This window comes from Hippocampus bargibanti, linkage group LG07 (assembly GCF_051943395.1).
Source record: "Hippocampus bargibanti isolate YZ-2025 linkage group LG07, ASM5194339v1, whole genome shotgun sequence".
Taxonomy (NCBI): domain Eukaryota; kingdom Metazoa; phylum Chordata; class Actinopteri; order Syngnathiformes; family Syngnathidae; genus Hippocampus; species Hippocampus bargibanti.
This window is the reverse complement of record NC_142740.1, coordinates 18,445,200-18,471,920: the sequence shown is the minus strand read 5'-3', so window position 1 is coordinate 18,471,920 and position 26,721 is coordinate 18,445,200. Positions and strand designations below refer to the sequence as shown.

The 26,721-nt window shown below is 41.3% G+C and overlaps 2 protein-coding genes across 4 annotated transcripts in view; one reads left to right on the top strand and one right to left on the bottom strand.

Annotated features, from left to right (window-relative positions):
* The window catches only part of acbd6 (acyl-CoA binding domain containing 6), a 49,761-nt gene that overhangs the window by 20,699 nt on the left and 2,341 nt on the right, over positions 1 to 26,721 (top strand). The window contains exons 7-8 of one of the 2 annotated variants that reach the window (XR_016115534.1): positions 10,595 to 10,625; positions 13,148 to 13,371. Coding sequence is in view for 1 of the 2 variants with exons in the window: in XM_089000668.1 (XP_088856794.1) it covers positions 10,595 to 10,625; positions 13,148 to 13,302 (186 nt within the window). In the remaining variant the exon portion in view is untranslated. Of the gene's footprint in view, positions 1 to 10,594; positions 10,626 to 13,147; positions 17,943 to 26,721 lie in introns of those variants that run through there. The other variant, XM_089000668.1, reaches the window with a different exon arrangement.
* lhx4 (LIM homeobox 4) overlaps positions 19,072 to 26,721 on the bottom strand; it is a 15,992-nt gene continuing 8,342 nt past the window's right edge. For both annotated transcript variants that reach the window (XM_089000670.1, XM_089000671.1), the window contains exon 6: positions 19,072 to 23,644. In XM_089000670.1, the coding sequence (XP_088856796.1) occupies positions 23,256 to 23,644 (389 nt within the window). In that variant the 3' untranslated portion in view covers positions 19,072 to 23,255. The remainder of the gene's footprint in view (positions 23,645 to 26,721) is intronic.

Here is a 26,721-nt window from a genome sequence, read left to right as displayed (position 1 = left end):
ATCACATGTATTGTTCATATTTTTAGGTGGATGGAAAAAAAGGATCACACCTTTCCCACCAGTCATACAAAATAAAACACACCTTCAGTTTTCATGTCATTCAGTTTGAGTCTGTCTTTTTGGAGCCAAGTAATCACAAAAAAAAACAATTCTTACACTCTATTTGACGTGTGCGGGATTCTTTTTGGTGTTCAGCATCTGTTGCAGCTCACACTCTCACACTTGCACGCGCACGCTCAGTTGATAGAAAGTCAATTTTGAAGCCATTGTTACAGGTTGCCTTCGCTCCCTTTTCCGAGCAATACCACCGATAACTAATGGCTCAGTCAAGCCGGTCATAACAAATACCCAATAAGATTCATCATAATTGTGTGCACCCAAGTGTGTTGTGCATACGTGCGCAGGTGTAAATACCAACAATTTCTCCCAACGCGCTTTAGATTTGTATGCACAAGGAAGAATAAAAATGAGAATTGCACTCTGGAGAAACCGAATAAATATAAATTCACTCTGCAATGTACCGCAATCACACAATATATTTGCACATGACTGTTTAGGATGTGAAATGAGCACATTTCAACTCCCTCTGTGGCTTGACTGATTAATGCCCGACTCGGCTGCAGTTTGCTACACTGTTACACATATTTAAGAGCACTCCCTCTGACTACCTCTTTATAATGGACCCAATGACAGCATTACTGTAAAATATTCCTCTCATCTTTACAAGTTTGTCTGCCTGACTACTTTCCTCTCCGATAACTTTATGGCACTATTGCCTCCGGTGTATGCGATAGGGTTTGCAATGGGATTTTTTTTTCTGTGATATGTCCGGCTGCCTTCGGGGGAAAGGTAACTTGCATATCAATGTGAACATAATCCTTTCAAAGACCTCCTCAAAATGTTTTAATAGAATACTGGATAGTTGGGGAAGATGTGCCTAAGACAAACAAATCAAATATTTTTTCCAATTAGCTTTGGACCATTAAAAGCCTCTTTGTATAGAGTTGAGCAGGTGAGACAAGGAATCCTTGCCAAAATATTTGCAGCACGTGCAGTACCACAGTTTTAGGACTACATAGCATTCAATTCAGTGTAAGAAACCCGAGACGCTCTTCTTTCATCAGAAAAAAAGAGTTCATTCCCAAGTTATATGGGTCTGGAGTTATCTGAGCTTGAAATGGGGGCGGCTGTACAAAATACAATACAATACATACATATTTTGATCTGGATTTGCCTGTATTAAGAAATTTACATTTCACAACAGCAAAGTTGTGAAAGGAAGGAATGAAAGTAGAAAAAACAAAATACAGGAGCTGCTGGAAAGGCAGCCACTCTCGCGGCGCCGTCTTGAAGTCAAAAGAACAAAATAACAAATATAACATGACAACCCAAAGACACAGAGTCATTCACTCCTAAGCACTATCTGTACCCAGTTCCAGATGAGAGGATAGGATCAAAGCGTCTCTTCACCAGTGGATCAGGGACATCAAGGTGAAATATTGATTTATAAAGTGCTTTAACAACAGCAGAATCTGGAACAAAGCGCTAACATGGACAAAAGGAAAATGCTGCCCCCTCATGGAAGGGAAAAACATTGCCGGGGGTCTGACTAGCGCTTTAATAGCACCCCCCGAAGAAAAACCTAAACGAATTCGGGAAGGGCGCTCCACGTAAGACTTTTCAATTCCTGAATAAATTCGTAAATGGCAGCGAATGAGTTAAACTGTCGATGATGGCTACATACTAAATAGAATAAATTTGGTTTAGTTCCTTTCCAGTAAACCGGTCATGAATATACATGTATATATGCCTTGATTTTTGAAATTGCAAATTCACGACTCCCCATTCATATTCAGTCCAGTATCACCAACGGAAGTGAATTAATGTCTTGGCTTAACCCTGGAGCAAAATAAGATCCTTTCCTTCCTGCTACTTCGACGATTCCCATTTCATTGGCTACTTAAGCAAGCCAAAGTTTTACGAAAAATTCCAACGGCATATATCAGCCGCGCTTTGCATTTTTATGAACACATCTGCGAGATGCTCTTCTCGGATTCATATTAAGTAGTCACCACACGGCTTGATTTAATGAAATGAGAGCTGTTGCTTCACACGCTTCTGAATGTATAATGCCAGCACTCACGGGGCGAGCTGGTAAGTTGACAGTGATGTCGGTGTCCAGAGAGGCCATGCAGCAGGAAGCGCTCGTCTTTGCCTTCATCAGCTCTTGTTTCCTTCTTATTGGCCACTCACTGGGCCTCGCCTACGTCCTACGATTTGATTTCCATCGTTCTTAACCATCCACATAAATTGTCAGCAGCATTAAAGCTGTCCTCGACTGCTTCAGACAGAGGAGGGGAATGGGGGGCGGGTAAGAGCTGGAAACTCTGTGGGTGCTTGGAAAGAGGAGGGGGTTAGGGGGAGTGAGGAGAGAGAATAAACAAAGTGTTTTGCCTTCCATCAGTCTCCTGCAGTACTCAGCTTTATGGGCCCCCCTTTACCCCTCCCACCATCCCTACTCCCTTTGCCTCTGCCGCAGCCCCCCGCTCGCCTGGCCATTGATTTTCATATTACACTCTTTTTTTGCATTTATTTATTTCATAGATTTCTTTTTAAACATCATCGATGAGCTGCAGGAGGACGGATGGATGGGGGAGGGGGGTTTCCCTCAGTCATGTTATTTCTTGGCTTCGACCCTTTCCTCCTCTCTGATGGCCGTAACAGAGGTTAAGACGTCCGTCCCATGGGAACAAGCACGTTTGGTGACGCCAAGAGGGGAGGGGGCTGTACCAGGTTAGAAGGCAATTGATTTACAAACAAGGGAAGCACAAAAGCAACCAAACTGAACTTTGGTGCCTTTATTGAACATTTCAAAGATGCTGTAATTAAAATAGCCGTTGTTGTACCAAAAAAGCCATACAAAATATACCATCATTACTGGTATGATGATGAGGGGGAGCACCCGGGGTACCTGAAGGACACTCCCAGGCGGTGTGAAGGGCGGCGAGTTAGACGTCAGGCTAATTTGTCCATGGTTGCCAGTCCTCACACACTGAGTGGCAAGGTTACCTCTTGCGGCTCAGAAAGGAGGCTCAGATTCAATTAAGGATGCCCCCCACACCCACCCACCTCGCCTCCCAACAGCACATCCTTTTAACACCGGGGCCTTCCCAATACGCACATGCACAGAAAGCACACAGTGTGCATGCACACACACATCTGATTTCTCATTCCAAGACACACAAATACAAACAATTTAGCTGTCTGCACAAACAAATAATCTGAATTATTATTATTATCCTGCATGAGGAAATTGAATTGACAATCTGAGGGGAGATGTGATTTCAGTGCCTTGATCAATGGTAGTTTAGTAATGCTCAACAATAAATGGTCTCTCGGTGGCAAACTATTACCTGTTGACCAATTGAAACAGACTTGGAATTCATCTCAAGCTGTGTTGAACTCATTCACTGCCAGTCGTGCAAAAACTCCAGTGCCAGAATATTTGTCATTGTCACTCAAACTCCACATAATATTGAGTTTTAGGACCACGTAAAAATTCAATGCAGCGTAAGAAATCCTAGACTATTTTCTTTCATCACAAAACACAAAAGAGTTAATTCCTCAATTATATGAATACAATGCAATACATATATATTGGTTCATATCGCTATTTAACAACAGCTGAAGCTGTAATGAAGCACGAACATGGAAAAAAGCGAAATGCTGTCAAAGTCAAGTCAAAGTCAGCTTTATTGTCAAATATGCTAATATGCATGACATACAGCACAGATGAAATTACTGTCCCCTCATGGAAGGGAAAAACATTGCCAGAGGGCTGACCAGCACTTTATTGGCAGTCCCAGCAAGAAAAACAAAAACCCAAATAAATTCGGGAATGGCAGTGAATGAGTTAAGTTGTATTTTTTTATTTTATTCTTTGTACCGAGGGTCAGTAAATTTTCTCAAGTAGAGTAGTGGAACTAGTACTTCTGCGTTGTCTGCTGTCATTTTTTTTACTCAAACATTTTCACTTCTACTTAAATGGGCATCCATTTCTGCATACAACAAATACAGAGGTAACATGCTACTGAAAGATAGATGCTTGCAACATTTACTCTTCTTGATCGTCTACTTCTCATTTCTGCAGGTCTCAAACATTTTTTCATGTATTGAAACAAAACTTTTTTTCAAAAGATGTTGAGGTAACATTGTTGGCTCATAACGAATCACGTAAAAGTGAAAGCCTATCTGTCATTGCTTATTACTCCTATGTGTATGTCTCACGGGTCTTTGCAATCCATCCCGCTCACAAAAACTCACTCTATGTCCTGCGCTTTGCCAGTAATTCATCATAAAATCTTTTCTTCAAAAGTTTCTGAAGCTCAAGGTTTTTGGGGCCACGGTCACTCTTCTGCTTGTAGATGGGCCCCGGTGAAGTGACCGGCATCTTCATCTCTTCCATCTTGCTGCATTTTGATTAATAGCACCTGCTCTTCATAATGCGATCTGCCGGAATCTGCATGCCAATGATTCCAGTCGATCGATTTACCCAACACACGCCCGCACTGCCTCCCAGCTGCTGTCATTATGAAAGTCAGAAGCCGCCGATCATTGATCATAAATTATAAGTGCTTGTCCATTTTTCCCCCCTTGTTTAATGTTTCTGTCAGGTATGGAGGGCAGATGGGAAATGGGAGGGTGTAAAGTCTGAATAAAAAAGAAGAATGGAACAGGGAACAGACAAAAAGCCTTTAATCCTACCCTGTGGCAAAAATGAGGGAATCAACCGTCTTGGAGGATATTCAGTCAGTTCTTTTTTTTTCCCTCAGACATAGCTCAAAACTGAAATCATCCTCAATTACAATGTTTTGGTTTTATTATTTTTCTAAACCTGGTTGTCAGGAACAGTGACTTGTTTGGACCAAGCAGAGCCAAAACATCAAGGGTGTCAAACTCATTTATTGCCCCAGGCCACATTGTAGTTACAGTTTCCTCTCGGGCGGCCGTTATGAATTTTCGGAAGCCATTAGAATGTTTAACTCCCCCCGCCCACATATTACATACGGAATTTACAATGAATTAATGAATATATGGCTTTCAAAATTGATGGAATTTCACAAGTTTGATTTGTTTGATTTTTGACGTCTCCAGACAAGTTGTATCCATAATTTGTAAAATGGCTCCCATTGCACCCAAAAGTCGCCAGAAGAAGGCGTCCAAGTTCCATATAAGGAATTTATCAGCCTGTGGAAACAGAGGTGGCCACATGAGGTCGCCATTTTGTGCCTCTTTTCTGGGGATCCGTTTCTCCCCAATGTTGCCTCAAAATGGCATGGAATAAATTCTTTAATCGATTGCAAACATGTATGCTTTCCTCTTCAGAACTATTTTAATCATATTCATAACTGGAGGTGTAACAAGAAAGTATATTCTCCGAATCTGAAGCCATTGTTTTGATTCTCCAGAAATGCAAGACGTCTTGGCGTGACGTCACGAACTGGGGGTGGGACTTTCTGAAAATGCCCAATTCGCAGCTCAATTTTTTACAGATTTTGGACACCTTAAGTAATTTTTATTTGTGTTTTGCATTTGAATAAAAATATCATACTGCTGTTTTGGGTATTTTAGATGCTATAAAACGTTTTTCTGATGTCAGTTAAGAAACAAAAAAGTGATGTCGGTTGCCCTTTAAACAGTACATCGTGGTGTGCACCATATTATGCTTAAACAATCTTCTGTTGAAGACAGGGATAATTGTTGAGTGGCTATTTTCATGGTCATTATGTTTTGCTTGCCTGGAGAAATCACCTTCTACTGCCTTACATTGTTTTTATTAATTCTATATATTTGTACTCACTGGGGTTTTATGCTAGCAGCTAGACTTTCCCATCAAAATACAGTGTTGTATTTGCTGGCTTTGACTAGACACGATTTAACATCAAGTCAAACAAATCTCATCCATGGTTCAGACACACAATCAGAATGAAATGCTGCCAGTGTATCGCAGACTCCAGGGACGTCTATTTGTATCCCTAAACCAAGTTATGTTTTATGCCCTTGAAGCCGCCATGTAATGCTGCCCTAAACGGTTTAAGCTCAACATTAGGACTCTTGTCCGAGCAGCAAGAGCGTTGTGGAAGCTGATCCATGTGTAAAGGCAGTTCTGTCACTTTCCAGGAAAGACATTTGTGGCAGTCCCTCTGTGTGTTTGCGTTGCTGAGAAGTTCAAGTATGACTGAGGGTTTTATGAAGTTCCTGCTTGACGGATTCATCCACTCTCATCAGATGGGTGGCAGACGATGGGTATTTTTGTAAGTGTGTATAAAAATGTAAATATGCAGGGATCTATTCAATCTCAAGGCTTAAAAATCAAAAGTGAATGTTGTCTTCCCTGTATTCTTTATCATCACATTCTCTTACCTCACCTTGCTTGTGTGGTAGAAATGATAGATGGGGTGTGGTTTACATCCAGCAATACTGCAATTGTACTAATAGGTCAATCCTTAGTCATGCTAAAGCATATTGGTCCGCCCCATTAGGGTGATCCGCAGCTTGGTGCTGTTAGCTCCCGCTATTGTGCAAGCCGCTGCTTTATTGAACACTCTGCTGACGTTTCTGCACCGCAAGGGGAAACTTTGGATGACATGCGAAAGCTGAGGTTTGGCGCAACATGCCTCTGTAATGGGATGGGAACAGGGCTGCACCCGAGCAGGTGGGGGCACTAGGGGTCAGGGATTGGTGTCTTTTCCAAGCTACTTCCAAAGCAAATGGAAGACAATCCAATTTCCTGCGATTCCATCAAGCCTGGGTCCTCGATCCAGGGGCATTAGGGAATGCTGAGAGGACAGGCCACTAACCTCTCACATGACGCGCGCACACACACGCACACACACACACACACACACACACACACACACACACACACACACACACACACACACACACACACACACACACACACACACACACACACACACACGCACGCACACAGCCACTGTCGACACAGTGCATTAAAAACACTGTCTAGATTCCACCCTCCACCATACATCTGCATTCAACTGATGATATTTAATGTCTGTTACCTGTACACACTATTGATTTTAAGTTACAGTATTTGGTTCGTTGAGGCTAGTAAAGTCTGTGTTGTATCCACGAAAAAGTTTATTTTGAAGCAACTTGGTTGTAGAGTTATCTGCATTGAAAATAGGGGCGGCTGTAACAAAGGCAAATGCTGCCCCCTCGTGGGAGGAAAAAAACATTGCCAGAGGTCTGACCGATGCTTGAAACGCATCCCCCGCACGAAAAAAAAAACAAAAGCCGAAATAATTCGTGAATGCTAGTGAATGAGTTGAAAAAGCTTGTACCTCATAATAATAATAATATTTTGTTGTAAAGTGTCCTTGAGTGTTCAGAAAGGCGCTTGTAAATTAAATGTATTATTATTATTAAAATGCAAAGTACAGCAAAAATGTGTGTAGAATTGATGCCATTATTAATGCATTCAGCCTTTCATGCACCCAGTAATCTGATAACATGATAAGATGTCCACTGTATAGTAACAGCTGTGAAATAACTAAAGAAATAAATTAAAGTAGATATATTTTTAAAACGTTCAAATTCTTTAGTTGACTCCTTGTACTTCCAAAAGTAAATCTTAATACAAAGAGTCATAATCCATAACCAGTGTTGTTGTTGTCACCTTTTGACTTTTGATTGAGCCACCGAACGAGTCTTAATATACTGTAGATGAAGATGTAGATTGTTGCAATATGAAAGATGATATTTTCCTATCCTGAAAATTTGTACATCATCATTTGTACAGAATCAAACTCTTCCTCTGGCCATGTCAGACCCCAGACCTCAACCACATTTGAAAACCTGTTCAGTGACATTAAGAAGAAGGTCGCTCGAGGATATGGAGAGATTGTGCAAAGACTGAAGTTCCCTCTTTCTGTATTATGGCATCCTAGGAGAAGATTCGGTGCTGTTTTGTTGGCAAAAGAGGGTTGGACAAATTGTTTACATGAAAGGTGTTGCACACGTGGCTCAAATGAATGGATGTAAAGGAATTATTTCTTAATTAGGTTGTTTTATTTTTCCAACTTTAGCACAGTATTAGCCACTTTATTCTGACACTATCCACCAGACAGCCATCTTTGTCGTCCCGGGCTAGCGACGACCCGTTTTCCACTCTCCGGTCAAGATTTGCATCTGTGTTTGAGATCCACCCACGGGGAATAGAAAGCTCTAATCCAATCAGAAGGTCCCTAAAGTGCTGGCCCCGAGACAGAGACGGGGAGAGAAAGTGAGCGTAGGAAAGAGAGAGAGGATAACAATAGGATCACCACGCGTTGTGGAAAGCCAGGGTTGAAGAAGAGATGGAGAGAGGACAAAAAAAAGGTGGGGAATAAAAACCAAGGGATTATGATGGAGGAGGTGAGGGAATGGGAAAGAGGGAAAAGGTGGATGTGGTAATGACAGTTGAGAGTGGTGGGAAAGAGGCGAAAGAGGGACATGAAAGAAAAGACATAAGGTGAAAAGAGGAAGACCAGTTTATTGGCAAAAATAAAAAAAATAACCGTTCAAAGCCTGAAACGACTCAGGCGCCATTGATATAGTGTGAATCTTTTGGGGGTAATTTCACTCCACAGTGGGAAATATCCCCAAGGCTTGCCGCCTTTTAATCCGGCCGCGATCACGTGAACCCGGTGGACTTTTGTTCTGAGGTCACCCAGCAGCACTTTGGTCATTCATCATCATTACGAGGTGCAAAGGCAGGCTGGAGCGGCGATTAAGAAGTGAATCTTCTGTTGATGATGCCTGTCATAGATCGAGTCCTCTTCTACCTAGTTGCAAACCTCTCCCTCTGTCCTCAAGACGCATTTCCAACAAGAAATATGTCTTTACCATTGACCCCTTAACCCTAACGACCAGTTATACCCTTCACACACACACGTGGACTACCACCGACTCTTCACATTCATCTCTCTGTTGTCCCTGGACTGATGTGTGTCACGGTCACATCGCTACCCTATTAAATACACAACAAATATTTACCGTAATACCATATTTTCCGGAGCATAAGGCGCTCCCTCAATGATTGATCTATTTTCAAACTTTTCCCAAGGCACACCTTCAGTGAATGACATGTTTTAAAAAGGTTTCCATATACCGTATATATGTATAAGGTACACCACATTATAAGGCGCTACAATAGAGGCTGGGGTTACGTTATGCACTTATTAAACCAAGGATGTCAAATTCATTTTTTTTGCCGTGAGCCACATTGCAGTTCCTCTTGAAGGCTGTTATGAATTTGGGGAAGCCATTAGAATGTTTCATCCCCTCCACATATTACATACAGAATGCACAACAACTTAATGAATAACTAGTTTTCACATTTGAAGTAAAAAATAAAGGCATGTTGTGGTTTACATGGGACAATTTGACTTTAGCAAGCATCAGTGGATTTCACAAGTATGATTTGCTTTGGTGTGCCGAATAAAATGATGTGGCGGGCCAGATTTGGCCCCCAGGCCTTGACTTTGACACCTGTGGTTTAGACGGTGCTGCGCTAAAAGGAATGTCAACAAAATTGTCATATTTTGCCCTGATTTTCCTCTTATGATGTCGAACACGAAAATAGAAATTGCAGAATAGTATATTATGATATATGAGTTCTAAAATATTTCGGGGTTTTATTGCAGTTTATTGCAATACAACAATAAATATAATTTTCAGAGATTACCAATCTTCCTTCTATAAAACATTGATGTTCCTTAAAGGGTTTTAATGGAATATTTTGGCCTTAAATATTTCAGAAATAAATGAATGTTGTTTTTCTTGAGATACTGAATACAAACACAAGCACAAAACACCACATTTTCCATTTCTAATCATGATGCCAAAAACAAAAAATTATGGAGATATCGAGAAAAAAATTCCACCTTGTAAAGTAATTGTAAGATATTATTGAAATGAAACGGCGTTTTATATTCCAGAACTCCAGTATGCACTGAGCATGACTTCTCCTACGGGGGGAAATTGAGTCTGCGGCTGCTGGCAGTAGTGGCAAGACCCGTTGTGACTCAATATTACTTCACATATAAGGCGCAGGGTCATCTTTGGAAAATGAAGGCTTTTGGGGGCACCTTATACACAGGAAAATATGATATACTGTATAACACTTCTAAGCATCACATTTCAAAACAAAACAAATCCCAGTGTGGATAAATTTTAGGGCTCAATCATGTGACGTGCTCTTTCAAAATAAGAGAAGTAGAACTTGTTTGAATACAATCAAATCGCAAAAGGCCGTCAGCCAGATCATGATCACGTTTGAGTCCTGTGTTTCCCCAATCAATACCTCATCTCCTCATAATCCCCCCCACCCTGTCCCCGCACCTCCGATGGGCCAATGAAAACGAGTCCTGCTCAAACTGTTGGCAACAAGAAAGCCACTAATTGGTATGCGAAGCGCTGAATTTTCAGGATTCGGTGGCTGCAAATTTATTTTCTGTTATCATAAAACTGCACTGATTTATTCTTTGTTCGTCACAAGCCTGTTGAACGTTGTCTTTGCCTTTCACAGGATAACGAAGGACAGACGGCGCTGCATTATGGTAAGAAGGCGGCTGCTGATGCGGGTGTCTGTTCATTTTTTAATTCATCTGCAGTTTGAGGGAAACGTGTGCCCCTCCACACCAACTTTTTCCATCCTAATGTGGCTTACCCATTCCTCATGTGCATGTCCTTTGGCGCATTTGTATCTATTCCGTGTAGAGATTCCGATCCGGTTTTGGTCAATGTGCGTGTGTGTGGTTTGCTTAATCATCGGTAGGCCTCCCTAAGGAAATCAGCAACGGTTCTCAGACTCCCCCTGACCCTCTCGTGCCCCACCACACATCTCCCTTTGGGGCGGTTCCCTTGTCCTTCACATTCTGTGAGTGCGTAGCGGCTCCATCTGTCCTCCCCACCTCACCGGAGTCATTTGGTGGTGGCCATATTGCGTCACTCACTGGCACATGCATCCGCAAACCCGGGAAGGTGGCATGGAGAAAGATGACTAATAAACATAAGCGATGAACTGCGAGAGACAAATCGCAGAGAATGAAAATTCATTTCCACCTCTCTTTGCACAGGGCCATGCCGGCTGGCAAGTGATTAATTGAGGGTTTACTGCTCACCATAAATTGTTTCTCTCCTCTACGGCTCCCTTGAGGGTTAGCTACTTTTGCCTTTCTCTTTTATTTTTTTTTACAGCTCAAGGCCCAAGTGACATGCCGGCCACGTGTCGCGCAAGCCGCTCTGGCTAAATAAAACACACGTCAAATATAAGTCTCACTCAGAAAAAAAATAATATTAAGCCACACGCTAATCTCAGCTGCCTTTTACACATGGCGCAATGCTCGAATGCGACGTTTGCAATGTATCATTACATCTCGCATCCACTCTTTGAGATAGAGCGGCCTGCCTGTCAATCACCGCTGTGTTGCTGACATCAGCGATCACGACCGAGCGCGTAGGCCGCTGTTTAAAAGCAGCACTTGATAGACACGGACAGGGAAGAGCACTTACATGGCGAGAGAGGAAAGGGGGGGGGGGGCGCAGAGATGCACTAACTACGTTGAAAAGGTGTACACACTTATTCTTGAGGGGTTTGGAAAAGACCCGAATTGCCACAAGGACAGAATTAAAGCATTTCAGAGAGCTTTTCCCTGAACTTGGGCAGTGCATATGGATTCAACCAGTCAACACTAATCAGCCAAATTTCCACTAAGTTGAATATTTTGTTTTGGATTCACTATATGTTAAGATACTTGCTTGTGAGGGGTCAATCTAGGCGAGAGAATTGTTGGCTGATATCCACCTTGTACATACTGTATGGCAAGGGTGTCAAAGGTTTTTTTTTTGCCGCGGTCCAAATTGTAATTACGGTTTCCTCTCGGGCCATTTTGAATTTGAGGAATCCTTTAGAATGTTTAATCCCCTTTACATATTACAAATAGAGCGCACAACAAATTAATGAATAACTAGTTTGAAAATTCAAAGTAAAAAATAATGACTGTTATTGTGGTGTACATACGGCAATTTCAAATTTCAAAGTTCAGACTTTACCAAGCATCATGGCACTTAACATGCTTCATTTGCTTTCGCGGGCCGAATATGATGCGGCGGGCCTTGACTTTCACACCTGTGCTGTCTAGTGACTGCTTGTCATTTTCATTCATACAGCCTCTGCTGAGGAATTGGAATTATTAAGAGTTATAAGTTTTGCTGTATTAACAATGGTGTACGGGGGACAACAAAATATATTTAATACCAGAATTGAATAGCTTTCTATCTGTCTATGAAAGCTGTCCATGTTCAGCACTTTGTTACAGCTTCAGCTGTTTCTGTATATTATTCTATTCTTTCCTGCTCTACAGACCGAAAACACCCCTAACAGCCTTTTTACATGTTTTAACAAGAAGGGCATGAAGCGTCTCCAGGTTGTTCAGAACTCACGCTGCAAGACTCTGAACCCAAACTAGCAAGAGGGCACACATCACCCCTGCGCTGGCCTCACTGCACTGGTTACCAGTGCATTTTAGAACCCATTTTAAGATCTTAGTTCTCACTTTCAGATCTTTGCATGGACAAGCTCCCTCTTATCGGTCTGATTTTATATAAGTTTTATTCCCCCAGCCGCATGAGATCATCTGACCAAAGTCCCCCGTACCCGATTTAAAACTAGAGGTGACAGAGCTTTTCAAGCGGTAGCCTCTCTGCTATGGAATGCACTACCCCTATCACTATGCTGTATGGAGTCAGTTGACACGTTTAAAAAACATTTAAAGACTTTTTTTATTTAAACAGGCGTTTGATTAACTGTTATGTTCTATGCCTGCATAATTTTCCACTTGCACTTTTTTTGTGTATTGTTTTTATTATGACTGTTTTAAATTTTGTGAAGCACTTTGTGGTTTTACCTGTGCAAAGTGTTATACAAAATAAAGCTGAGTTACTTACTTACTTAGTTCCTTCCTTCCTTCCTGCCTTCCTTCCTTCCTTCATGTTGTTTTGGTATAAACTCAGCAAACTAACATTGTGAAGGAGCCGCATGATTTCTGCTGATCTAATAGTTACCTTCTTTCATCTAAAGCATCGGTGTGTGAGTTTGGCGACATCGTGGAGCTGCTGCTGAGCACCGGTGCCGATCCGTCCATCAAAGACATGGAAGGTTCGCTTCCCGAGGAGGTCACAGAGTCCGGCGCCATCTCCTCACTCTTGCGCCAGTACACCGCTCCCAAAGGCTGAAGCCGGAACCCCGTGCCCCGCATTGTCCTCTCATCATCCCAGACTTCCCAGCATCCCTCACTTAAACGGGTGAGAGACTGCAACCCGAGCAGTTTGCGTTTGATTTTTTTTTTTTTCCTCCCGAACCTTTGAGGTGAGTTGGCTTTACCGTGGTTTTTTCAGTTGAAATCCTGTATTTTGACCTCACTAAAGTTTGCTGATTTTCTAATTTATCATCCACAATCGCTATGAAATTTTCCCAACTTTGCTGCAGGTGTATGATTTACTTTGTATCATTCCAAAGAATTCTTTGTCTGCCATTAAATTCTTTAAAATGATGCTACTCTTCTTTTCACAAAAAGCAATCTGATCCACTTTTTTCAGCCCAACACCCACATTACATTCACTGTGTGACTTAGGCTTGTCAAAATCCATGTGTAATATAGATCTATGTTTTTATCATCCTGGAAAGAAAAAAATAACAAAAATTGGTTGCATAAATGTGCACACCCACATTTAACTCTTGCATTACAAACTTGGCTTAACTCATTCACTGCCAGACGTGCAAAAATGTGTCCACTCCAGTCCCAGGGTTTTTGTCATTGTCACTTGAATTCCAGGACCCATATAAATTGAGTTTTAGGACAACATAAACATTTAGTACAGCGTTAGAAAACTTAGCCTCTCTTCTCTCATCAGAAAAAAAAGAGTTCATTCCTAAATTATATGGGTCTGGAGTTATCTGAGCTTGAAAAGACGGCGGCTATCCAAAATACAATGCAATACGTCCATTCTATTGCGCTTTAACAACAGCTGAAGCTGGGAAAAAGTGCTAACATAGAAAGAAGGGAAATGCTGCCAGAGGCCATGGTCAGCGCTTTATCGGCACCCAAGCATGAAAAAAACTAAACCCGAACAAATTCAGGAATGCCGCTCTACGTCATATTTTCAATTCCCGAATAAATTTGTGAATGGCAGTGAATGAGTTAAATAGGATTGAGCACACATCTGCCGTCATTTAAATTGCTTCTGATTCAAGCAAAGTTCAGATGTTCTAATAGGCTATCCCAAAAGGTTCTTTTTTTTTAGCCGTTTACTGCTAGCAATGACTGGTGTTTGAAACTTCACAATCTCCTCTATCTCTACTTATCTCTGTTCTTTATGATTTCCTTTCTCTCTCGAAAAGCCCTCGGCCCCACCCATCCACCTGAATTGTACAGACTCCAGGTCACAATGATGTAAATAAAATTATCCGACTCGTTTTTTCTGCATACAATGAAAACCTGGAATTGGAGTTTACGTAGACTTTTTATATCCAGTGTGACTTCATTGTGTTAAGTACACAAACTAAACTGTGCGTCATATAGGAAAGTATCCAGATGTTCTGTCGAAATAACCACCACATGGTTAACATCCAAATCTGCTTTCCTTGTCAAGCTGCTCTGATCAGTATAACACACACACACACACACACACACACACACACACACACACACACACACACACACACACACACACACACACACACACATACTGACAGATGAGAATAGGCTAAATCTGGATTGTGGTTCTTAACTACAGCTTCCTGATGAAGACAGAAATACAGAATAATGTACAGTGGCAAGGGAGCACGGCTTAATCATCCTCTCTATAGCGCACTGTCAAGCGTCTCACCCTTGCCCCCCCCCGGTCTTTGGTGTTTAACTCAACTGTCAATCTGGCTTGATTGGAGGTGTTGGATCACAGTCTCAACATGTCTGCTTGGAGTTTATCACTCACCCTCGCAGCCAGCGTTTGCGCTCATTTTACCTTTGGTATATGTTTAGAGTGCGCTTTGGCAACAGGAGATGAAATGGTGAAACCCGAGTGAAATGTGATATCTTGATTTTACGTGCTTCTCAAGAGCCCCTGTCAGAGAAGTGGCCTGGCTCACGTCCGCAGAGTCTCGCCCTGCTCTATAAATACTCCTAATATCCCTTTTTATGAAATCTCAAATGGAAGAAACGATGAAAGAAACCCCACGTGAGTTGAAAGCTTTTCAGTATTCCGACGTATGAAGGGCTGCACTCCCAAAGAGAGTTTGAGTGACCATGTCATGGATTCCATTAGGCAGTTTGGGGGGGCTCCTCGTGCCTTCTTAAAGCCTGTAATACCAGCTTGAATTAAGAGAGGGTGACGGCAGTCGTGCAGCCCCCCCTCGGCCTGTCTGCAAGACTCTGACACTAAGCCCATTATGTTTCCATTATGGGCATTCAATTTTCCTCTACGCTTCTTTTTTCTGGGCACCTCAGCTCCCTCCCTCTCCACACTAAACCACCGTACCTGTATGTTGTTTAAACAAATTGAACCTTTTCAGAATCAGAATCAGAAAACCTTTATTCGTCCCACAATGGGGAAATTTGCAATTTTGTCTTCATAACCTCATTGTTGCTTCAGAGAGCGCATACAGATGCTTTGGAATGCCGGTGCTTGTTTGCCTATCACTTTATTTGGAGAACAGGGAAATACTTTAGGGGGATGCTTGAAAACAATGTGAGGGATACTTTTTATGTCACAATGAGTCATGTCTAGGGAGAAATCTGGAGGAGCTCATGCAAAAATACCCAATATCATCATAACCGAGTTCCTTTCCTAGTTGTCACATTAACCCTTTCATGCACTAATAATGATACGTTAAGTCACCGTTGATAGGTTGGCCACCGTTGTGACCTCTGTCCCTGAAATGGTTCATCAAATATTCATTTCAGAATTTGAGAGCCACGGTCCTTGGTGTCATTTACCCTATTTTCCGGTGTATAAGGCACATCCAAAAGCCTTTATTTTCTTCAAGAGATGACCCTGCGGCTCATACGCAGGTGCGCCTTATATGTGAAGTAATGTTGAGCCACAACAGGTCTCGCAACTCCTGTCAGCAGCCACCGACTACATTTCCCCTGTAGAAGTAGTGTGTAACCCCAGCCTCTATTGTAGCGCCTTATAATGTGGTGTGCGTGGTATTTGGAACTTTTATATATATTTAGATATTATATTTAGAAAACTTATTTCATTCATTGAAGGTGTGCCTTATACTCTGGTGAGCCTTATATCTGGAAAAAGTTTGAAAATACACCATTTATTGACCCATAGAATTTAAAATTTAACCTTTTTTCTGATGAGTGAGTCTAAGGTTTCTCACGCTGCATTGAATGTTTATGCAAACTCAATATTCTGTGGGTCCTGGAATTTGTTTGAAAATGACAAAAACCCTAGCACTGGAGTGGACACATTTTTGCATGTCTGGCAGTGAATGAGTTAATGAGTTTTCATTAGAATGTAGGAATCTCCGACACATATGACATACAGAACACACAACAAATTAATGAATAACTAGTTTTTAAATTTGAAGTCAAACATAATGACTGTCATTGTAGCATTACATATGACAAATTGAAATTTTGGTTCTGACTTTAGTAACCATCATGGAACTAGACATGCTTGATTTGCTTTCACGGGCCAAATAAAATGATGCGGTGTGCCAGATTTGGCCCCAGGGCCTTGACTTTGACACCTGTGACATCGACTGGAAAAAATCTGTGAAAACCATGATTTTCATCATAGTTTTGGAACCTGGCGTAGCTATGCCGTAGCTATATTGAAGAACAAGCGTGACACCGTACCGTATTATCATTCTGTTGGTATTTGTCATGTTTTCCTCACCCGTGTAGCCCCGCCTCTTCTGGTCACTTGACACGCCGCTGATATTATTGAGTGGAAAAAAGCCAGTTTCACATTAAAACAGCACGAAGCTCGCAACCTTGAGGGTGTCATTGAGAGGCCTCTGTTTGACTGTGCCTCCTCTCTTTAAGACTCACTTCATCATGCTGAGCATCATTGTTCACTAAATGGAGGAGAAGAAGGAGGTTGGGGGGCGGGGAATCTGGTCTTCCAACCGCTAGACGCATTTCCAGGCCAAAACAAATCACATCTGTTTTGCATGTTAATTTATTCATCTATTTAAAAAAAGGCTTCTCTTTAGAAAGTTAGTAATAAAAGCCCCGGCAATCGATGATAATGGCGTTTGTGCTTGTGCTTGTCATCTTCTCAAAAGCAGCGGTGGTGGAGTTGCCGCAGATTTATTTGTATACTAGTGCTGTAAGTGGCGTGTAAATTATCCTAACTGTCGCTGTGGCTTTTTGTCTTTGTAAGCCGCGACTATTAAAGTCCGTCCATTAATGGCCATCCTTAGTTCAGCCAATCAATGCTTAAATAAAAATCATCTGCATTTGGAACCTTTTATGCAAACTTCTACGGGGGCTGACTCTTCGTTTTTGTTGTTATTGTTGTTGTTGTTTGGATAATGCAACACGAATAGCTAAAACGCACAGAATCAATATCACTTAGGTTTAGGTTTGCTTTGGCCCGCCCTCAGACTAATGCTTCACGTTGCAGCATACAGATGAGCTTATGGATTCATGCTGGGGTGTAATTTCATTGTGTTTCTATATGTTCTTCTTCGGAAAAAAAACAAACCACAAAACTAATTTTGTGTTTACCGCTTAAAGCTATGTGAACAACTTTTGTGATATGCTTGAGATTTATAAAACTGTCATTGTCTGTTGAAGAGTGCTTATCTCCAAATGTGTGCACTGTTTGTGCAGTGGACATAAAGGATGAACCCCCTGTTCCAATTGCCATGTTTTTTTTTTCTAATATAAAAATGTCAAATGTTCTAGGAGTCATTTCCTGACATTCTTGTCACAACAGATACTATGGTCTGCAGCGAGCTTCCACATCATCAAAGTGATTGCATTCTTCAAATCTATGAGCCAGGAATGAGGTACAAGAGAATTTCCAAGGCATTAAACACAACATGCAACACATTGGACCCATCGAGCGCAAAAAATATGGCACAACAGTGACTGAATGAATGGAAAGAGATGAAGAAAAAAACAAAAGTGATTCTGTCCATAATGCGGCGGGAAATCCAACTTCAAAATAAAGCTTACCTTGTAGAGCCATCGCAGCCTTTTATTTTGAAATTGTTCCCAGCGGCGTGACTCCCAGGCTCTGTTTGAGGAGTTTACTAGATATCAGTGATTTTCAACCACTGTGCCGCCGCACATAGTGTGCCGTGACAGATCATCAGGTGTGCCGTGAGAAATTATCCAATGTCACTTATTTTCTTAAAATTGTATAAAGCATGTATTCATCACTTTCTGCAAATAGAATGCCATTCTCCGGTATCCGTGCTGTAAAGACTGGGAGGGTAACTTAATATTCTGCAAGAATCCAAACAAGGGCACGGAAAATCCTACTGGACCCTCCGCATCCTGCCCACCACCTTTTCCAGCTACTCCCCTCAGACAGGCGCTACCGATCCATGCACACCAAATCCGGCATACATTTAAACAGCTTCTTCCCCCAAGCCATTAACTCATTAAACAGTAACCCAAATAGTACTGTGTAGTGCCTCTTTGCAATTTGTTGATGATGATACTAGTGCAGCATGTTCTACCAGAAACAAATTCCTTGTGTGTTCTACATACTTGGCATTAAAGATGATTCTGATTAGGGAGTGCGGCAACACGTAGTTGATTGCCTCGTTCCTCCGAGATTGTTAGTGGTGTGCCGCAATTTTTTTCCAATGTAAAAAACATGCCGTGGCACAAAAAGTTTTAAAAACACTGATCTTATCCTTGCCAAAAACCACATTTTTTTCATGATACTTCCCCACAGTATAAGGGAGACAATTTGGTTGTTTCCCACTTTGCATCCCAAATTTGAACATGTCATGTTTACAGATCTGCCTGTCCAGGGAGATTATTAACACATTTTTACAAAGCACCGTACAATTAATTAACAGCATGAGGATTAAAGCGATCTGGAACAATCTGCTGCAGTCTCTAACAATGACAGGATCAGGCAGCTGTTTCTGTGCTTGCTTTGTTTTGTTTTTTTTTTTTTTCCCTCCTCGTCGCGTCATGTGTGTTTGTGGCCGCCCCCACTCCGAGAGCGCATCAATCACTGTTAACTGACCCACCACTGTCTGCTGCTTCTGCTAAATGGATCTCCACAATTGAATCGAGGTCTAAGTGTGTGGTAAATGCTCTCTATGGCTAAATGAATTTGCGGGTTAACTCTCTCTAAAGAGTGTTTCGACCCCCACGCCCCACACACACCGCCACCCCAAAAAAATAACGCAAACACCTACAGCAGCCTACTTTGCTGTGTATCGTATTAACGACAAATCAGTTGAGTTTAACCCAAAGACAATCCATCTTTATTGTCCTCATATAGATTTGACTGTACACAGTTCATACCATTACACAGAAGGCATAAATGAATAAATTCAGTGCTCTCCTTTACATCTTTTTCAAAGACACATGGCAATTATAAATAGCACTCATCAAACGAGACGACAAACAAGCCAAACTGTACACAATTTACAACAATTAAGATGCAAACTTTCGAGGCAACGCAGACAGAAAAAGCAGTTTGGGATGTTTTGTACATGTTTGTAACAGAGAAGGGATAGAACAATGGGGATTGTTTGATTAATCTCTTCAGTCGACAAAAACAACAAAACATGTCATGATAAAATGTAGCAAATGTATTTGACGGGCCAAAGATAAATTGACATTTAAGTTTTGTCATCCCCCCCCCCCCCCCCCAAAAAAAAAAAAAAAATGTTTCAATGCGGAGATATATGCCCATTCTGATATTCTTATAAAGGTCAAACTAGGAGGTGAACCCAATATGCTAGAAAAACTGAAAGCCATTTGTGAAATTAGTGTGAAAAATACTAAAATCTGCTTTACTTTAGTCCCAAACTGAACTGCAAGATATCTCAGCTTTGCCACTGTTTACTAGACGGTTGGAGAACAGGCTGACAACACATCTGGCCTTAGTAAGTAGGATGATAGCGGGCGCGGCCAGATAGATCCCCGCTTCACTGAGTAGATTACCAAGAGAAGCCCGGATCAGACAGAGGGGAAGTACAGAGCTGAAACAAAGATCCATGCGGCGTACCGCAATGTGTGTTGGACAGGCAAGTTGTCCTCCAAGCAGAAATTGCATTTCACTTTGAATAAAGCTTAGTTGAAAAACTAAGTAATCTGATCTGTAACCATAAGAGCCACACTGGGGGAAAGTAAGATCAATATTTTTCGTTTCGTTCGTTCGTTCGTCGTTTCGTTTCATTGATAACTCTTAAGTAATGCAAATGTGTGATTGTGAGTGTTTATGGTGGCTTGTCGATGTGACTTTTGATGTCCAGTCCCTGGTGTACCCCTTTTGCCGCAAGTCAGCTTGAATAGCTCCAGCTCACTCATGACCATAATGAGGACAATCGCGATAGAAATTCATGGTCAGATTAAAATCATAGAAGGCAAAATAAAAATAAATAAATAAATTAATAAATAAAGCATTGCACGAGAATAATGTCGAACAACAAGCGAATGATAATTAACGATTTGACGAAAAAAACAAAAACACTAAATATAGATTTTTAATCATTAATTCTCCTATCCTTGATCAAGGCGGTGTGGTCAAAAGTCTATCTTTAGAAAAAAGGTGACAAAAACATTGGCCATCGGAACATACAAATGTTTTGCATTTGTAAAATCTGAAAAGATTTTGTAAAAACTTACCACGTTACGTTGCACGGTGCATTTTCTGCTTTCTAATTGGCTTTCATCATCTCTTAAATAATAAACATTGACGCGTGTCCTGTAGAGCACACAACGTTACACAGACGAGAACAAGTCAAGCAGCCACGGATACACAAGTTTGAAAACATCAGCATCGAACTCGTAGAAAAAAATGGCCATATGGGTTTTCAAAATAAACACTTGTGCCACAATGTTTGTAAAATTCTTTCCCGACGCGACACTGTCTCAGCCTTGTGCATACCCCTCGCCTCCGTTCTCTTTTTGCTCCTCCAAGTGGCGAGGAGTGTAAAGTGCATATAAAAGGCTCGGGACGATCCGTCAGAAATGTGCAGGCGCCTTCAGACTGACACTCTTGAGCGAGTGAGCCTCATTGTGGTTTATTGTCGGCCAGGTAGCATTTGCAAGATGCACTGTTGCGTTTGTGTCCTCTTTCGCTACACGCAAACACCTATGGAACACCTTGTCAGTCTTTAGTCCATGTCCTTGATATCCACTTTGAAGTCCATGTACTACAACACTCTTTGTCCTCATTCCAAAGACAATTCATTGCACTTCCTGGTAAGTTATTTTTTCCCTTTGCTCCGTGACATTTCTCCTCACTAGTAGGATAACTACACATCTCCATCAACCAGGCAAAATTCTGCTCTGCGCTGTTCTAGTTGTACTTATGAAGCACTAGGTATTATTTTATAATGCCACTTATAGCACTAGTAGCACATTTTTTGAAGATCTCCTTCCAGGATATCAATGGTCCTATTATGGAGGATAAAATATGTGCTAGGTCATGAACCTTAGCTGGATGCCAGTTGGATCTACTAGCTGGTTCTTGTGGTGTTAGTGGTAAAAGTAGCACTGATAGTGGAAAAAAATGTTGCGAGTAAGACAGTTACTACAAGTGAGGTGTAGTGTTACCACTATTGGTGAAACTACGGAACTTTATTGGGAACATCCAGTGTAAGGTCCACGTATGAGTACACTCTTTATGCTCACTGGTCAGAAAATTTCGCCTGTTAAAAGAACGGACTAGTTAGATGGAGTTTTTTGGCTGCTGTTTGTCATTTCTACATGCTTGTAGAATGCCTGCACAATGTTACCAGTAAAGCAAGACTGCGCTTAAGCATCCAGTTGTCAACTAGTCAACAGTTTTGCCTCACTAGTAACATGTAGTGAGGAGAAAAAGTTCACTTGTTCATTGTCCTTAAGATGTGACCAAGGATATAGTATGACACATGCCAAATATTTGGCCCTTTCAGTGCTACTAGTGTCACAAAATAGTGTAGTAGTAAATAATTGTTTACTTCTTGGCCAAAGGTTGCAAGGGTGTCAAACTCTTTTTTTTTTTTTTTTTTTCATGGGCCACATTGTACTGTAGTTACGGTTTCCTCTCGGGAGCCGTAATGAATTTGTGGAAGCCATTACACTGTTTAATCTCCTCCACATATTATATAGAGCGCACAACAAATTAATGAATGACTAGTTTTCATATTTGAAGTAAAAAATAATGGCTGTTGTGGTTTACATGGGACAATTTTAAATTATGGTTCAGACTTTAGCAAGCGTCCTGGAACTTAATATGCTTGATTTGCTTTCGTGGGCCGAATAAACTGATGGGACAGGCCAGATTAGGCCCCTGGGCCTTGACTTTGACACCTGTGTACAATGTTTGACTTAAAATTCGTGTTATAGTGTATTCTTTGTCTTTACTTGTAAGATAATTCAGCATACGAGTAAAACAAATACAGTAAAGTCTCGTTATATCGATATCGGATATATCGATAGTCCCGGTTATATCGATACTATTTCTATGCACGCACGGAGAAAATTACATGCAAACAGGGTCGGATATATCGATAGTCCCGGTTATATCGATATTTTTTCAGACTCCCTTGAATATCGATATAACGAGACTTTACTGTATTAGAAAGACTGTGTTTTACTAGTCCCATGTACTCTTATACTGTTTGACATTCCAGCAAATTTGAAATACTAATTGGGTAAACTAGATTACAAGTAAGGAAACACCACAAGTGGGCTATGAGTAGGGTCTGGAGGCTGCCATTGTATGCCAACTGGTAGAGATACTAGTGTGCCGCTGTAGATGACGTGTAAGGTTTAATTTGCTCTACAAAAGCAATCAGTGGCATTGGTCGTGGAAGAAGCGTTATTGGTTAGACACGGTCCTCGAATTGTCTTCGTGGGACCAAGAGTGGAACAGTACTGTTCATGGACTCTCGGTTGGATGTCAAGAAGATTAACTAAATGCCCCAAAGGCTTTCCAAAACTGCTGGCGTGATGGAAACAAAGTCTTGCATGGCCTTTTTGTTCTCAGAACTGGGACTGGTCCATCTCATCCAACCAGGACACGGGACTGGTGGGGAAGTCGGGGTAGCCCGTACTGCTACCCGTGGACAGGTCTGAGGTTGGGCCGCCCGCCATAGCCCTCAGGGCCTGGCCCACGCCGCCCGGCCCGCCCTGTACCCCCAGAGCGTCCATGGTGAAGGCCAGGTTGTTAAGGAGAGGTGTGTGACCGGGCAGGGAGGCGATTGAGGAAGGGGACTGCGGGAGACCGTAGGGGCTTCCGGCGCGGATGTCGTGGTAGGGTTGGCTCGCCGCCTCCACCGAGAAGCTGCCGTTCAGCACGGCGCCGGTCGGCATGTCGCCCACGCTACCGTAGAGCCCGTTGGCATGGCCCAGGTCTGACAGCACCTGGTCATCTGCGGAGGAAAGACGCAGGTGTCACCAGACGCACCAAGGCGGTCATTCACCCGGTGTGGTATGAGTACACGACATTTTTTTCACACCCCCTTTCTCTGTGCTATACATTTTTCACTTTTCAAATACGTTGCATACAATTCAGTTGTATTTAACTTTAAAGTTTAAGCAATAATGTCGTTTTTCAAAGTTTATTTACACATATATTTTCATTTAACTTTTATGTACAATACATGTTAATTAAATTATTAGCTATGGTTATTTATTCTGCTATATACGTTCAAATGTCACAGCGGTGTACAATAAACAGTATGTATTTGTAATTTCGGGGAATAAAACTTCTGGCAAAATGTTGATGAACATTCAGAGCTTTGATCCATCATTATAGTAGTAATTAGATAAGTATTTTTGGAGTTGGTTTGGTCTGATTTTAATCTGTGGAATAAACATGTTTTTGCCGAAACGTGTAAATCTGTTAGCATTTAATAGCAGCATGAACAAATGAATGAAGCAGCAAAATTATTCAGCAATTCGTCTGTGTAAGCTCTCAGTCGTACAGGAGTGGTCCATCGATGAAAAGGTTTCTACAGCCGTCATCTGAACGTGTCGGACGTTTCGCTTCTTATCCAAGAAACTTCGTCAGCAAACTGAATTTTAACTGGTAGTTTAGGCCCTATATATATGTCCCTACTGTCCAGACATGGCGGTGCCGGACTCCGCTATGATAGGTCCCTACTCTCAGGGTGGGGGGAGCAGATGACTACTCCCTGCGGCTCCACTGATTGTTCCTATTGTTCTGAATAACGACTGGCCTGATTGCCCCACTTCCTCCGGTATCACCTCATCAGTATTACTAATCCTATGTTGCCTAAGCAGGCTGTTATACAAACGATCCAAATTGAACCTCACACCACCAAACCGGTTTAATGAAGGATTTAGTTGTTTTATGAAAATCGCTTCTTTTACTCCCCTTTCAAACCAACTACTATGTTCTTTCGCTAAGATTTTAACCTCATTGTCGTCAAATGAGTGGTTGCTAGCTTTTAGGTGCACTAGTATTATCCCTGCGATGTTGCTAAAGTCTTTTTTTGAGAATTTGTTTAGTCTCCCCAATGTACTGCTCTTTACAATTTTCATTCTTACAATGTATTGAGTAAACTACATTACTTTGTTTTTCATTTGGCAGCCTATCTTTTGGATGCACTAATTTTTGCCTTAAAGTGTTTATTGGTTTGAAATAAGTAATTTTGTGTTGCCAAAAGACTCTGTAGTTTTTCAGAAACTCCTGCAATGTAAGGTACTGCTATTCCTCTCCTTTTTGTATCTTCAGAATTTTTGGTTTCATTCCCTATTCTTTCTTTCTGACATTTGTTAAATGACCACTGAGGGTACCCACAGTTAGTGAGTGCTCTCCTGATATGTTTTATTATTCAGCATCATCTGTGACCTTAATGAGGATAAGCGCCGTGAAAAGAGATGAATGGATTAAGGGTTGCATCCAAATACTTTTGTCAGGACCTTTCTTTTGTAATTCACTAAAAGCCTTGTGGTTTTGCCCCTCCATTCTTAAATTGCAATTTCATTTATTTTATAAGGTAAAAAAATATGATAAATGTTTTTAAACAGCGAAGGAACGTGTCTCAAAAGATATATTTGGATATTATGAGGTTGTCTAATTGGCTTTCATCCTACTTGGATGCCCTGTTCGGCTGCAGCATGTGTCTGGGGAGTGTGAGGACAATGTGAATCAACAACGACATTTTGCATTTCCCGTTTTTGCCGCGTGCCAAGAGACCAAGCACTCCCTTTCGGGAATGTTACAACAGGCCAGTCAATGCGATAGGTACAATAAAGCATGACTCCGTAAACTGGGTGGGGGAGCTTGAGGGTCACCATAATAATTTTTACTATTTTATTAAAAATAAATAAACATCCACTTCTACATCTGGTGTCTGCTGCAACTATGTACAAATTTAATTATCCAATTACTTCTACATATTTTTGGACAATTAAAAGCTTTGATACAATGGATTTATGTATTGATTAATTGATTAAATAATCAATATTATTTTGTGATTTTTTTTTTAATTACCTGTTAAAGCACTTTGTATGAATGGTTATTCTAAAAGTGCAATATAAATAAAGTTGAGTTGAGTTAATGCATTGTGACATCTTCATTTTAGAAAAAAAGATGAATTCCAAGGTGTCAAGATCATTTTTCTCTCAGGCTACGTTGTTATGGTTTCCCCTCGGACGGCCGTTATGACTGTGAATTTTGTAAAACATCTCAGTGTTTAATCACCACCAAATATTACATACACTGCGAACAACAAATAGATGAGGAAAAGATTTCTTCAGCCGTCATCTGTCCTTCTTAAAGGTGTTGGACGTTTCGCTCCTTATCCGAAGAGCTTCGTCAGCGAACTAAAGTTCTGCTGGTAACTCTGACCCTATATGCTGTATATCCCTAATGGACAGAGGTGGCGGTGCCAGACCTCTGCTCTGATAGGTCCCTGTATAAGGTTGAGGGAGCAGTAGACTACACCGTGAAGCCAATCTGATTACGTCTAATGTTCTATACCTGGCACTAATTGCCTCATTAGTTCTGGTAACACCTCATTACCATGACTAAGCCTACGTGGTAGGCTAAGGAGTTTGTTTTAACGACACACGGTCTAAATTAAACCTTAAATCGCCATGGTGATTTAGTGTTTTTTTTTCTGGATGGACCACTCCTGTATGACTGAGAGCCTACATAGAAACAAATTGCTGAATAACTTCTTTTGAAATCAGAAGTCATGAATATTGGCTTGTTCAAACATTGTTATAAACTGGATGTGACAATCTGAAATTTTGGTTCAAATTTTAGCATCATGGAAGTTTAGATGCTTGATTTGCTTTTACGGGCCACATAAAATGATGTGTTGGGCCATAACTGGCTGCCAGGCCTTGACTTTCACACCCATCGTGTATTATTACAGTAATTAGGTCATATTATTTGAAATACCTCAAGTGTATTTTTTAAAACGTCATCTGAGTTTAAGAAGAAAATACCTGTTAAAATAAGAGGTAAACTTTA